General features: G+C 40.9%; 1 protein-coding gene across 1 annotated transcript; it reads left to right on the forward strand.

Moving 5' to 3' along the window:
- Positions 1-291: 291 nt before the first annotated feature.
- Positions 292-15,130, forward strand: MEIOC (meiosis specific with coiled-coil domain). The gene is made up of 7 exons (XM_019474280.1): positions 292-411; positions 1,688-1,845; positions 1,981-2,085; positions 3,601-5,458; positions 7,172-7,306; positions 11,306-11,486; positions 14,907-15,130. Exons 1-7 carry the CDS (start codon positions 370-372, stop codon positions 15,128-15,130), a joined length of 2,703 nt encoding a protein of 900 aa, XP_019329825.1. The 5' UTR covers positions 292-369.
- Positions 15,131-15,830: the final 700 nt, after the last annotated feature.

The raw sequence follows: 15,830 nt of genomic DNA on the forward strand, positions 1-15,830 counted from the left end.
TAGTGTAAACAGAGAGAATGCAGGTTTCCTCTTAACCTGCACCTCCTCTGTCTCTAAACACCTTGTGAATTTCTTGTGGTTTGTTGGGTTAAGCTTTTCTCTAAGGGTAAACATGAAAGTGTTTTAATGTCAATATGTAGAACTAACTACCTGAAAAGTCAGATGAGCAGAATCCACAGGTATATTAAAGTCTTAAAGAAGCTACTGTTGGTATAAAATCTACAACTCTCAGGTCTGTGTATAATTATGTCCTCCTACCACTTTTTTTTTCCTTGTCTTGCATAGCCTAAAGTTGCGTTCAGAGGTGGCAGTCGCTGCTGGAGTAGCGCAGAAGCTGGCGGCAGGCTGACTGATGCATTCAGTAGCGTAATGACAGGCTCTGGCTCGCTATATGGTTGCTACAAATTACAGGTTCAGTTGATTATAAATTAATTTTTTATATCTGTGTAAGAGTTCGGGTTGCTTGTAAACAAAATGATCAAAAGATATTTCTGATACAGAGCTTATACTGGCGAACATAAATCGCCGTGTTTGATTTATTCATAATAAATCTGCATCGTCATAATGTTAGTCAGAAAGAACAGCGGCTTTTTTAATACAGTCACAGATGAAGGAATATGTGGTGTTCAGTAAAATTGTATTTCACTGTGTTCTTTGTTCTTCTGTTAGCATAAACAATTGTAGACAAAGTAAGGAGCAAATTACTTTTTAGGAAAACTGAGAAGTCAGTAAGAAGGAGAAGCTTAGGTATTGCAACAGATATTTCTGTGACGTACCACAGACGTAGAGTCCAAACGCTCGTATAAACCAGCCTGTTGAGCAGGGGGTTCTTAGTGTGAGCAGTAGAAAATGCCAGGACAGTTAAGCACATCAGAGTGCTCTTTTCGTTTTGCCTTTCATAGCCATAAACTTTCACTGAGGTAAAAGACTCAATTAAATGAATGGAAACTCATTCCCAGTACCTTCAATAATAGACCTATTACTTACTCTATATGAGACTCGTTTGGCTTTGTTCTTCCATGTCCTTAAGTCCAGCAACTGGGCATCTTTCTTCGCTTACAGAAGTATTTTACAGACATGGGGAACTGAGACGTGAAGAAGAGAGACCTGTCCATAGTTACACAGAAGGTCTTACTGGGAATAAATCCTGGCTTCGTGTGCCGTTTTCTGTAGCTGCTAGACTACTTTGCTCCATAAAGGAGTATATTGTGTATCTTTAACATTTAACCCTGTGAAAACACCGTTAATTTTTTCACTTACTAGGAGCTAAGAAAGCATATCGTGTTTAAACCAAACAAGCAATTGCTCCTTTTCACTTAAACTGGGTAGAAGACCTTTCCTCCAGAAAAGAATTTTCTGTAAATTTTCTTCAGTAGTTTAAACAACCTGTAACAGTTGGGAGGAAGGGAATGTCTCCTGACTCCTGTTGGTGATCATCTGTTAGAAACCGGTGCAGACGTCTTAGGCTGACATGGCCCCGAATTTTTACTCCTATGTGTATATGTGCTGGGCAGGAGTCACCAGCAGAAGTTACCTGTAGCATTGTGTCAAAAAGTATGTGGCTTGCTTGCTTCTCATGCTCTGGTTACTCCAAGGGTGAACTCGGTTACAACCGCCTAGAATGATGAAATGACAATTTGATGTGTTTAATATTAAAATCTGTGCTTTTATTGTACATAAAATGCAGAATGAAGAAAATGTAGAGCTACCTCAGACCTACAGTTCTTCCCTTTCAACATCAGAGTACCCTGCACCAGTGGACTCTTCCCTTTTGTATGCACCATGGTCTACCTATGGAGATGATACTAAGCAGCCTGCTGCTTCTCAGATTAATATGAAGTCCAGGTAATCATTTTTGACAGAGAGAGAATGTGTGTGTTGAACGAGCAGATGGATTTTGTTTGTTTGTTTTTTTAAATTTAGCTTATGAATTATTTTGAATGAAGTAATTGTTTTAATTAATATGCAATTCGTCTTCAGGGTTCAACCTGAAAGGAATGATTATGGCAGTGAAACAGATTTATATGGACTTGTGTCTAACATCTTGGAAGAACAAGATAAATCACAGCCATATTGTGCTGAGGGGTGAGTGTGTTGTCATGCAAGCGCTGCTGGCATTCTCTTCCTCTGACAAAAACTACCCTCGCTGAGCTCCGTATCTGTGTTCTGTTAGTCATCTTTGCATCTGCTGCTGGCAAATCCTCATGCTCTTTACGGTTTCCCTTCCTTCCCCCTAATCTTCTAATATTTCGGTTGTGATACTTGAAAGTTTTTCTCTGGGTGCTCAGGTTACATGGTAGTTTCTGGCTTTCTGGTATTTACAGAACTTTTTAATTGGCATTTTTTAAATAAGTCCTTATACAGCATTCCACAATGCTTGTTTCAAATAAATCTCCCTGAATATGTGCCTTGGCCTATTTTTAGATCAAGACTGAATTCAGACTTTAGGTTTCTTTCTTAATGAATTTCAATTCACAGAAAGAATCCACAAAACACGAAATCATACTCTTTCACACTTTCCTGAACTGGCAGGAGGGAAGAATTCCATGCAAAATGAATACTTCTTGATGTTAGTGCTACCTAAGCAATATTTGCATATCTAAATGTCGGATTTGTTATGCCTATATTCTAGCACCATAAGAAACCATTAGATAGTCATAACAACTTGGCACAGAAGGATTCAGATCCAGCATCCCCAAGACACTTAGAGACACTCACGGTCTTTTGCCTGAATCTGAGTATTCTAGGTCTAAGGGATAAGAAAAGGAACCCAGTTCTCAAGCCAGGCACCACTCTTCCTTTCTGTCTTCTCCCAAAATTCCAGTGATTTCTGTATGTGTGCTGAGTTATGTGGCTGAAGTGAGGGCGAACTTTAGAGAGAGTCAGTCTTGATCAAAAGATAACTTACGAATTCCTTTGCTTCAGACAGTTAAGGTTGGATTTCTGTTTTCAGTACTGCCAAATTTGGCTGTGACTGTAATGACTTCCAGGCACAATTCCATTTTTTACTTAGTCTGTTTACAGTTTTCCTTGACAGGCAGTGATTGTCCTGCGTTAACTCATGGTAATTAGTGGAAGGAAAGGAAGTGTGCCGAGATGCTTATTCTTGATTTACCTGCAGGAAGCAGTGTAAGCCAGTGTAAAACACAGGCGATTCTGAAGCTATAAGCAAGATGATACAGAGAAGCGTTTTGTCTGGAGTGCTAGGACACAGCTTTGAAAGGCTGTGGGAAGTTCGGAAAGTATGGTTGTCTTACCTTGTTGCTTAACAAGGAGTATTTTAGTGGTGACAGATAGTAAATCTCTTGACGGGATTGACTGAATGTAATTTGGTATGTACACATCGCTTGAGGCTTGAAGGCTTTGTACGTAGCTCCTAGGGCATATGGGTGGGTTTAGACAAGCCAGAATCAGTTCTCTCATCTAGTTAAGGAAAACTGCAGTGGTGACAGTAGTGGATAGAAGTTGGGGTAAGACATCTTTGAATCAGTCGAGAGAAATGATCGGGGAAGAATTGGGTTCTTAAACCTTTTCTGCATTTGGGAATGGAAGAGGAGCACCACAGATCAGAATCTAACTGTGTATTTCTTGTTTTTCAAGGAGTTGCCCTTCCAACTTGAAGTCAGTATGGCCCATGAATGCAACCAGAATCGTAGACCACCATGACCTGTTGCCAGAAACTAAAAGACCAGTTGCTGGAACTGTCTCACAACAGGGTTTTTATAGTGGCGAATCTGTATCTGCTGCTGAAAAACAGTACTTGCAAAGTGGTAATCTTGCATCACAGCAAAAAGTAGACGAATGTTATCGCGGGTTTACTGGCATAGACCTTGAAGAGCAGTGTTTATACCCTTCTAGGAATGATCATGCCAACTGTTGCAACATGCAGACTAATGAGAATATTAAGACAATACCCGTATATCAGAACTATCTGTACACAAAAAACACCTTTACACCCCAAGTTGGGTATTCAGAAGTAATCAAAGACTCGGGAGCCGATGCTTATTCTTACGGAAGGGAGAAGGTGTGTCCCAAAGGAACAGATGCGCAGTTGCACCAAAAGTGGGCAGAAACGTTTCTTCCGCAGTTTCACAGATATAATGAAAACGCAGATTATAGTAGATACACTGAATATTCTCATGCTAGTAAAGCAAAGCCTAACAAGAGCACCAATTGTAGCCTCCAAGAAAATAAAAAGTTAGTAAATGGAACCATTGAGGCGCCATCTCTGGACACAGAACCCTATACTAAATTATTTCAAGTTAAATCAGGAACTCAGAAAAAAATAGAAGATACAATTTTAGATCAGCAAAACTTTACATTTCCCAAGGCTGTAGGACTTCTATCAGAAAAACAGTTTGCAAATGAAGCTTCATTCTGCACTGATTTTGGGCAAAAATTTGAATATGGACCAAAATCTTTCGCAACTTGTCCAGGGAATAGTGACTGTGCGAATGGTGTAGAAAAGCAGCAGTTTTCCAAGGCCGATCTTCAGAATTCTGAATACTGTAAATCACTTCCGTTACTATCAAACTCAGGAAACCCTTCAGCAGGTACTAATGTAAGGCCAGCTTGGATGAACATTCAAACTAAAACCACTGCTTCTGTCCCATTTCAGAATCCAAGTCCTTTGTTGAAACTGAATAATCACTTACCTGCTTTTCCAAAAAGTTCCAGTCATTCTAATGATTTTTTTCAGTTATCATCTTCAAATTTCCCTTTAAATAGTAATTTATTTCACAAGTACTGTCAAGATAATCCTTCATTTTTTTCAAGTCTTGATTTTGGTTATAGCACTGCAGAACGAGCTCGGTCTGCTGCTTGCATGGAAGCACTAGTTAGGAGTGGAGAAGAGAATCTCATTGAGTATTTAAGTGAAAAGAAATTAAAGCAGCCAAATGGATTCTGTGAGGGTTATTCAGCTCAGCAGCTTGGGATCATTGAAAATATGAACAAACACCGTTTCCATTTGAAGCCACAGGGTGAGCGTTACGATCTGGAAGGACACAAACATGCAGATGGGTTGTTGCAGAGCATGTACCAAGATTTAGTGGAGTCTCAGGGTCCGTTTAATCTCAGGCAGGGGAGCGGAGACGGTAACGCCATCAATCCTGCGACTTGCCTACAGGCTCCAAGCTTTTCCAACAGTTGCATGATGGGTGACTTTAGACATAATCAGCTTGGTTCAAGTGCATTTCCCTTGAGATCAGCTCGCCTGTTTGGCCGTTCCATTGTCCCTCTGATGGAGTCTCACAACTTGCTCTCCCGCGATGATTTAAAACGCTTCTACCCTTATTTTAACGATACGATGTATGGCGACAGTTCTTTTTGTGGTTTTGTACCAGCGTTTGGATTTCAGAGGCAAGTTAAAACCCGTAGTGGGCCTGCCAGCGAACTTCATGTTAGACTAGAAGAATGTTATGAACAGTGGAGAGCTTTGGAGAAAGAAAGAAAGAAGGTAAAACAAATTAAAATAAATTAATATGCCATATGACAGATTTGATTTAGATCTCATCCTGCTCAGACCAGTTAGAGATCATGGGTCATTCTCACTGTTACGAGTTGAAATGCTTAATGAGACTTCAAAGTTACAAGAGTTTGCTTCCATGTATATTTGGACTGAAAACAGAAGTTTTGAAGGTTTGTAGCCTGGTTGGGAGCATAACTAATGTTGTAAACGAATGTTGTATTGAATGTTGCACTTAAAGCAGGAATCCAGTGACTTTTTCAGTCTCTGTGTTGGGGAAGGTGTGTTATATGACTGACAAAACCGTGTTACACTTTTTTTTTTTAACATAATAAATACAATGCATCTGGAAACTTTGAAAGCAAATCCATTAATTATATGTTGAATTGGGACTAAACACTAATCCTTTCAAGAATTAATTAATATAATTGGGACTAAACTTTAATCCTTTCAAGAATTAATTAAAATTCGTAGGCCCTACACTTTCAGTTCTTTCAATGAGTTCTTCTCACCTCCTGTTTCCCTGAAGTTTTAAACCTAAGATGTATTTGAAGGGGCTCTTTTTTTTCCCCAGAAATGGAGGCCAAAGAAAGGGTAATATTAAAACACTTGAACTAAAACATTCGGGTAGTTCTGCATGAAGCCCTGCTTAAAGCAATTGCCCTTTTTGGTCATCAGCGGAAGTGCTTCAGACTACCCTTGCTGAATGTAAAAGCTGTCTTAATTTCACCAGTTTAGCTGGTATTGAAATTCAAAAACGATCTGGAGCTGCGACTTTGAGAGGGAAGCTTGACCAAATGTTACCTGGGCATCGTGGGGCCAGGCCGTTTGGCTGACAGCTTCTCTGTGGAAGCGCTGTTGTGAGGGGGTGTAACACAGGGGCTGTTTTGCCAAAGTGTTTCCTGACAAAAGCCGGTTGTTGCTTTGAATAGAGGGGTTAGGGGGAGAATGAGCTTGACTTGAGGAGGGGAGATTGGTGTCTAGGCTTGCATAGAAAAGTGCAAAAGAGAAAGAGTTGACCTGTGCGTGGCAGGGGGACATGGTGGAGAAAATTAGGCTGCAGCTTTATGTGGACCACCACAAGACAATCTAAGAAATGCGATTTTAAAACAGATTTAGGTAGCTATATATTGTTACAGGTGTTCCAGAGTGACATAACAACATGGTGAGAGAGATTGAAATTTGAAACCTTGTGGTCAGGTTTCAAAGTAATTTTCTGATGGCTAAATAAAATATGATTTCATTTTAACAAAACAAAAAAAGCTTTCTGTAGTTTGACTAATCTGTACAAAATTTAGGTTAATTGCTGACTTAAAAAATTCTATTAATTTTGTGGATGAGGTCCACACCTGTTTGCTCATTCCTTTTTGCCTTGTAATTCTAACTTGCCTCCATTTTATTTACAGGCAAAATTAGTACAGGCTGTAGTCAGTGTGAGAAGACATAGCACTTCTGAAACACATTATGTTGGCATAATTACTTTAGTTCAACTGCTTTGAGTAAAGCGGTTGTTCACTTAAAACAGGTGATTGTCTTACCAAATGGTTAAATCCCAAATGCCTGAATCCTCATTAACTGCTTAAAAAAAAAATCCAAAACCCTAAGGGAAAGAAATTGTATATCTGATATTTTTTTCTTGTTTCTGTAATGAAGCACACTTTGCAGCTTATATTCTTAGGGAGTTATTCTTTTGTTTTCATGCAGACTGAATCAGCTCTTGCTAAGAATTTCCAAGGGAAAAAGGTTTCCAGTGCTAACAACATTCCGATTCCAAGGCTGACATCAAACCCATCAAGAGTTGATCGCTTAATTGTGGATCAGCTACGTGAACAAGCCAGAGTGAGTTGTAGGACTAAAAAAAGAAAGAAATCTATTGAACTTATCACACAGAACTTAGAGTACAGTATAAGATATGTAAGATGATCAGAGCAGCTTTTCCCAAAATAGCTTTGTTCTTAAATGCTATGCAGGGAATAATATTTCAGCAGTCCCTGCTAGAATTTCTACAGCTCCAGGTTCACTGCCACTGCTACCAGGGAACCCACTGAGTAGCTGAGGCTCACGTTTACGTGCATACATGCCAGGAGGATGTGTTTTCTAGTACAAGAGCGTGCATGAGATGCCAGAATCCAGTCATCTAGCCTAACTGCTTGCACAGCTCTAAGATGTGCCTGACACTTGGGCTTTTCTTTTTTGAGCAGCTCAGCACAGAAATGCTCACTATAGAATTGTAGACACTGTATTAGAGGAGGTATTTGTGGGGAAAAAAGCAAGTTTAATTAATGTTTGTAAGACTTCGATATATATTTGCTTGAGAGTCTTGTATTTTTTTTAATGCAGAATGGTTATCTCCTGTAGCTTCAGCCTGAATTTCTACAATGCAGAATCTCCTGTAGCTTCAGCCTGAATTTCTACGTCATTAGTTTGCTGCTTAAACCAAACAGCCATAACCTGTAAGGCAAGCGTGACTGGTGTCTTTTGAGCTCTGTGGCCAAACGATGGTGCCAGTGTGCAGTATCGTGCTTCTTTGTGAGGCAGCAGTCTGCACAGAATTCTGCAAGGGAGACTAGAGGGAGGAGGCGAGCACAAGCAGAGCTGATCTGTGCTGCCAGCAGAATAGCGAGGGTCTGATCTGGCTCTTCGGAGGCTGAGAGGCCAGAGCCAGGATGCTCATGCTGCAGAATGAAGAGAAATGCGGGCTGAAAGCGCAGATGCCGAAACCTGCCCCTGCGAGGGGACGTGAGTAGGCAGTAGCTGTTGTTCTGAGAAATGCTGGTTCTTGGAGGAACCAGTACTGCTGAGCTCAGCCGCTCCCAAGGCAGCGGTGGTAAGAAGCAGTCTTTCCTACCTGTCTCGCACAGGTGAAATAAGCCGTGGAGCCATGTCTGCTCACTGCCTGCTGAAATCTGTCTTGTGTAACTGCCTGGTTTTGTTCATACAGCTGAGTAGAGTATAGTGAAAGATGTGTTGATAGGCTCAGTGTACACTTTTTAAACTAGTGTTTTATGAACCCCAAAAGAACAGTGTTAGGAAGTTTCCACTTTCAGAAGGCTTGCCTGTCCTTGTCCTAGTACTTTAAAACTGCATTTAAAGAAGGTCTTCATCTTCTCTAGCCATTTGAGGAACCAAGCTTCAGGTTATAGAACCTCAAACACTTGTTAGGTAGCAACTGAAAAGTAGTTTCAAGGATGCTCACAAGCACAGTGGGGCTGTTGAACCTGGATTCTAACATCAAAAAGCTTAGTGACGGCCAAAGAGAAATGCTGGTACAAAGGTTCAAGTGGAAGTTGAGCTGGCTGAATCTGGGATTAACTTTTCATAGTGTGGAGCATCTAGTTAAATCCTCTTGGTGGTCATGCACTTTACTTTAGTTTTCTCATTTGAGACTTCCACTTGCAGTTGCTTTCAGTTCCAGAACAAAGCATAGCTGATGGAGGGGTGACAGAAGCTTCCTTCACTATGTCATCAGTAGCTATTAAAACCACTTAATAGTCAGAGAACAAACTTTAAACCCGGATCTCCTCTCTCCAGACTGTATCTCATCTCTCGTGTGTCTGGGGAGATGTAAATCCACAGCTCTGTTGTAACTGGAGAACACCATGTCACCCCACTGTGGGGTACTCTGAGGCTGGACATTGAGCTTGTCCTGTTGAAGCTCTTCTATTCTGGACTGGTAATGATTTTTGCCAGAGACAGGAAATACAAGCTTGTTTCTAGTAGCGAGGGTATCTGTGTGGGCTGGGGAGAGCATTATAGTCCCTGTTCCAAATCCATTGTTTTGTGAAGAACTGTCATCAAAGCTGGGCCTGAAACTTCAGTCCTTATCCCATGGTGTATGCTCACCTCTGGACTGCAGGGTCTGTGGCTCTGCTGGCTGCTGCACTGGGACCCTGCCACACCAGCAGTCAGCCTCAGCGTCACTGGTGGCTTGCTGCTTTTCCCAGTGAAGGATCTGAATTACTCGGCAAGCCTTGTGACAGTCAAAAGGGATCAGTTGTGCTTTATAAGAGAAGGGCAGGTTTAGTTAATGCCTCTGAGTCGTGAGTGGAAGGAAGCTCTCTTGGGAGTGCAGGATGAACTTCTGAAACACCTGAGGGGATGGGAAAGCAAGCATTTGAGCCTTCAGTGGTTCCCGTTGGGTTGCTGGGGCAGCCCAGCTTTGCTGACTTCTGTGGATTTTGCTTTTAGACACCTGGCATTTCTCCCAGGCTTAGTATAAAGAACATAGGCACTTAACTATCATCTGTGGATAATGTTGGATAATGTTGTGGTACCTGAAAACCAGGTCTTCAGAACGTTAAGTCCTTTTGTGGATGTGGATGTACTATTAAGTAAGACTGGGAAATGACTGTCAGGTTCATCTTGCTTTGTTTCACTTGCATATGTAATCCTACTATGCCACTCCTTAAAATCTGGCTTTTTCTTCGGAAACAAATTAGTGATTTTAAAACAATCTTACCTACTTTAGTTTCCTATCCTAGTGACTGATTCCTCAGTTGTTCATGTGAAGTTCTCCCTTCACTTTTTTTTTTTTTAAGCTCTCAGCTTCCTTACAAGTGTGAAATGTCACTTTCTGAGTTTACTGGTTGTTGCTGCTGTCACAGTAACTTAGGCAGGAATAAACTGCACACGTTTTTTCCTCGCCCCCCAGGCTTTCGCCAGATCTAAGGGCGAGCAGGACAAGGCTAGCAGTGAGAGCTTGCTCCTTCCTGAATGCTCTCTCCTGAGCCCTTGGCAAGGAGTAGGCTGCTCTGTTCTGCTGTTGTGGATGCTGTTACCAAAATAACTGTCTTGGCCAGCACCCTGCTCTGAGGATACTTGGGGCAGGTTGGGCAAATTGTCCCGGTTCAAGTGCCTTTAAAAGCCACTCTTTCTTATGTTTTAAAAACTCCATGCCAGTCCTTTTCCTAGGGCAGCCTACAGTCTTTCTGTTGCAAGGAAACATCAAGAATGTCGCTTTGCACTGTGCTCCCAGACCCTCTGTTTCTTATTTTTAACCTGTGGATGACCATTAATCATCAGGCTTCTTTATAGGGTATCAAGTGTAGCCATTGTCCAGTAAACATTAACATTTTGGAATTTTTAGTTTTATCTCTTTCTGCAGACTAGTAACCAGGTTCTTCAGTGGTCTGTGAACCACAGTTGAGGAATTGCTCACCAAGGGGAAATTCGTAGTAATGTGGCTGTTGTAAGATAAACAAGACAACAAAGATGCAGATTTTCAATTAACTAATCAAAACTGAACGATTTTTGAGTGGTTCTGCTCAATATTCTCTGAAAGAGCTCCTGTAGTCTTGAGTATCCATCCTGAAAGTCAGCCTATGCGTGTGGTTCCACAGCAGCTTTAGCAAACCCAAACTGAGCCTGCTGCTCTCCCACGCTGTCCATCGCTTTGCGCTGGCACAGCACAAGGAGCTCATCTGGGTGAAAACTGGCCAGTCTTTGCGGGATTGGTTTTCACACGGATAATTGCAGCAGTGCTGATGGAAGGGAGGACCACAGTGGTCTTGATTCAGAGGAATGCACGTTGTCATGGAACCACCTCCTGTTACATGGTTGTCTCAAAGTTGTATGTATCTGTTATTAACTACTAAGCTGGGTGTCCTAATATTTGGGTATTTTGCTGTTGTGCTGTGCACACCCAGGTATTCTACAGCTTTGGTTTTGGAGAAGAAGAAATCCTAGGTAAGAATTTAACTACTTCAACTATAACTTTATGAAGTGTTCTCAAAAGAAAATAATGGTTATCGTTAATCTGTTCTTCCTAATCTGGTTATTTTTCTTGTAAGTCTAGATGAGTACAGTGTGAACTCCTGTAACATGTAAAATGTTCATTAGGTTGTGACTTTACTGGGAAAAATGGAGCGCCTTCGCAGTTCTCCCCTTCATGCTAACATTTCTACTGCTCTTGATAAACATCTGGAGGTAATTCATGTAGTGCAGTCACGTAGAAAAGATGAAATTGTAAATGCTTCAAATCGACAGAGGCAAGGAGCTCCCAGATGCCAAGATGACAGAGGTATAACTATGCTTACGTACTTTTATAAGGTAGCTGAAAAATTCTACACATATTGCAAGTCTATAAAAAAAAATAAGTGTGAGGAGTTTTTTATTAAAGTTTTAATTTATTTTTCAGTGTCTAGAGCTTTGAGAAAGGCAGACTGTATGGGGTTTTAGACGATGGTTTTGAGAGGACACTAAAACTGTGTTTTAGAGATAAATGTGTTAAATCAATTTGGAGCGCATTTACTCAATTAATAAATAGCAAGTAATAGAAAGGTAGTGGGGTTTTTTTGTAATGCCATTTGGGATTGGAGATGATATTAAGCTATTGCCTCTTTCTTCCCCCTGTCCCTCATATTCCTGTTCCTGTCACCCTTCCAGCCCTGTATTTCTACGTAGAATTTCCTTGGTATCTCAATGCTGAATCTGTGCAAAGAGACCAAGATGGCCTTGCATTATGAACGGATTCCCTCTTCAAGCATGTTCTGTTGTAGATTGACATAAAATACAAATCATATTTTGGATGGATACACAAAAATATATTGGTCAGAATGTTTTTATTCTTAATGGTATCCAAAATATGCAGAATACTCAGCTTAGTCTTTCACTAGTGCACAGGCAGAATGGCAGATTCCCTTCTCTCTTAGATGTGAGGCAGAATAAATTCCTGCTCCCTGTGGTGCTCTGACCTACTGCTTTGTGTTGGAAGCTTTCTTACATTTCTGAGAGTCCTCTGTTCACTTCTTGCCTCTCTTTCCACAACTGAATTAGATGGATTATCTTACTCCTTTGGGGTGTCCCATCATGCAGTTCTCTTAATTCTCAAGTTTACTTCAAAAGATGCACTACAGCAATTTTTCTTTCCACCTGTTCACCATCATTCTTGTTTCTCTTTACCTTGATTGAAGATTATGTGACTTGTTAAGACGAAGGGGGTTTTTGGGTGTTTAAGCCCATGAACATAATTGGCGCTGGCTGTACTCAGCACTACTTCTTAACAAGATCAGTGAGCTCTTTGGAACCGAGTCATCTGGAAAAGGGTAGCTGTCAGACCTCGAGATCTGCTCCCTGGTCCAGCTGCTTTGAGAAGAGAAAGAAGTGGGCTTTGCACAATGGGATATGATTACTTAACTAGAAGGGTTGCATTTTCTTTGTCTATCTCTCATCCTCCATACTGGCTGTCTCCAAGATGTGTTAGCCTATTGTGGCAATTGGGGAGGATTTTTCGAACAGTAGATTATTGAATGTAGTAACTATATTTACTGCGTGTCTGGGAAAGCCTTGAGGAAAATGTCTGAAGCTGTGCATCTCCTCTCTTTGGCAGAGCTTTCTTTTTGTTAATAGTTCTGTTTTGTTTGAGAAGATGTCTTCTGCAGCCCAACCCTGTTTGCACAGCACCTTTCTATTCCATCTGATATTAAGTATCTATCTTATCAGGCAGGACCTGTCTGTTGTGTCCTCTGATCCAGGGAGTTTTGATTTAAACAAAATTCATACATGAGCCACAGTCTTCTCTACTCCCAGCTCCCCGACTTTAGTTGCAACACAAGATTTACTTCAGTGGGAAGCAGAGGGATCTGAGCTGCCTCATATCGGTTGTATTCATGCACAACGTGGGTCTGAAAAATTCTACTATTACACATTGAAGTTGTGGAACTGTACGAGGTATCTGGCAGTTGTTTGTAAATGTTTTTGACCACTTAATGAAGTTCTGGAAGAAATCACAGTGACCGTAAGAAGAGTTTTACGGAGTGCCATCTGTCACCCAGAACAACCGTCAAGCCTTTCAGAGCTGTCTGAGCATACCTCTGCTTTGAGACTGCCCTAGATTTAGTTTTCAAGATCTTTCTGAAGGATATAGATGTTACAGATCATCTTCTGAGGGGAGAAAAGACTTTTTTTAATGTCTGTAACCCTCAGGCACTGCATTCAGCCAAAGACTTTAAAACAACTCTTCCTTATTACTGTGGGATTTTTCGCTTCTTCCCTGGTAGTGAACCAAATGCCAACCCTATCTTACAGCTTTGAGATGCGCATTTATGTAAGTGTCACTTGTTTCTTAGCTTCTTCTAGACAGTCCAGATGACACCATTCCTGTGGTCTCTTCTTGATTCCACAAAGCTTGGTGTGGAAATTGGAATTTTGAAAATACAAGACCTAATAATCACATCCTCCCACTCTGTATTCTGTCCTTTATTTCTCTGGAGTTATCCTTCCAAATACTACCTTCTAAAATTCTTTGGATGGCTGAGACTTGTGGACAAGTGGATTTTCGTGGCGATTCTTCACAGTTACCTAAATCAATTTTCTGTACCGCTCCTGCTTAGCAGTGGTAACTGTAGAGGAATCAGCGGTCACTCTGTGCAGAAGGAAGGAGGGATGTCTCAGAATGGGTTTCACAGAAACCAGCTCATGGAGTGAGAGCCACACGAGCTGGTGAAGAGGGATGGTGAGGGAATAAGGTCAGGCCTTTAAATTCTGCCCTTTTCCAAGGCAGCCCTAGTACCGCCAGGAGGGGAATGCTTTCACCTGGAACAGTGACTCTAAGAATACTGGTTGAAGGTGGGTGCCAGGTTTTTGCAATAAAATGAAACTGCAGTCATGCTTACTGAGCATGAGCGCTTGGAAGAGCAGACTTTGACTTAAAGTCTTCCACTGCTTCTAAACTCCATGGAAGTGTTTGACCAGGGAGGCAAGTGCACACGTGCTTTCTGTGCAGCCCAACATACAGTGTAGTGTGACCCAGCTCCAAAAGGAGTGAGTGTGCCCCTACCCCAAAATAACATGCAAGTTATTTTCTGGCTGAAACTCTGATGCCTAGAAGAGGATATCAAATTTGTTTCCTCACACACAGGCTGGAATTAAAATCAAAGCATTATTTATGCATTAAGACATTGCTGTTGAATAAATGGACCACTGCACCACCTTACTCTTTGAAGTGGTGGGGTTTGACGCGTTTTTGCAGAACATGATCTGTATGCTTTAATAAAATGCCATAAAAGAGCTATTCCTTCGCCCATCTTAATAAGATGGGCAAAGGATCCACTTTGTGGATCTGGAGGGGTTGCTGTGAACATTCAGCGATGAGCTCGCACAGGAAGGGGCGAGATGCCTTTTGTATGTGTGTACATGGAATACTTTCAAAAACAGAGCTGACCGTAAGGCTTTAGGTGCTCCTGATAATAGGTGGCAGCTAAGTAGGAGCTTTAACAAAATAAGTACCTAAATGCCATATCCTCTTTGTATGAGGGCTTAAAAATCACTACTTTCTTAGATTCAACTTTTACAACCTTATAAAGAGACAGACACAAAATCAGACACCAAAAAGGGCCTAAAAAGTTTTGCTGGTTTTAGCATTGCCAGAGTGAATTAATCCCGAATAGTGCTTGCTGATGACCTGTGTAATAAAGATTAAAATGCTGTTTCCTCCCTGCAGATGTGTTTGCTCTTGCTTTGGCAATTAAAGAGATGAGCGTAGCGACACGTAAAGCACGTACAACACTCTGGTGCGCGTTCCAGATGACCTTACCGAAATCTTCAGCTGGAAGACTAGATCCAGAGAAAGCTGTTCGGCAGACGGTGCAACCTGAAGAAAAAGTGTGCGAAAATGTGAACAGCTGCAGCATCCTAAATCAGAGGGCTGAAGTAAGCAAGCACTAACGAAATACCGGTTGCATGCAAAAATACACTCCACAGTCTGTATCTATGAGAGATGATACACTTAGTCTTCTTAATTATTTGTAAAGTTTGAACTACTAATATTCATATTTAAAGCTGTATCTTGACGAGAAGTTGAATTTGCTTTAAGGGCTCTCGGGTTCTACTTAAACTGTCAACATTACAGGCAGCATCAGAATATTGTAAAGCCGAACTGGTGAATGTTAACTTAAAAAAGAATCAGACTAATTAATTAACAGCCAAGATATTATTTAACTTCTGCAGGCGAACCCTGGTGTACAACTCTTCCGGTAACTTCTTTTAGTTTTGCTTTAGGAAATAGATTTTAAAATAATGATTCTTAAAGACTATAGTCTGTCTAATGGGGTGTCCGGTCAGTATCAGATAAGATTGTGATGTAAAAATGGTTTCCTTATCAAACTAATACCTGGAAACAGGAGGGAAAAATGCTAAGAATACCCAATATTAATGTACAATTAAATATTTAAAATATAAATATTTATGAATTTGATATTTTAGAATCTAAGTTTGTGAAAGGAGATGCACCGGGTTCTACTAAATTACTGGTATGACAAAATTGCTGTTGTGAAACCATGCAATTTAGTGAATGTGTTCAAATCATTTGGGCATGCTCTTGGGAAAAAAAGAACCTCTGTTTTAAAGTATTTAAACATAATCAAAA

Source organism: Aptenodytes forsteri, unplaced genomic scaffold, assembly GCF_000699145.1.
Source record: "Aptenodytes forsteri isolate BGI_AS27 unplaced genomic scaffold, ASM69914v1 Scaffold249, whole genome shotgun sequence".
Lineage (NCBI taxonomy): Eukaryota > Metazoa > Chordata > Aves > Sphenisciformes > Spheniscidae > Aptenodytes > Aptenodytes forsteri.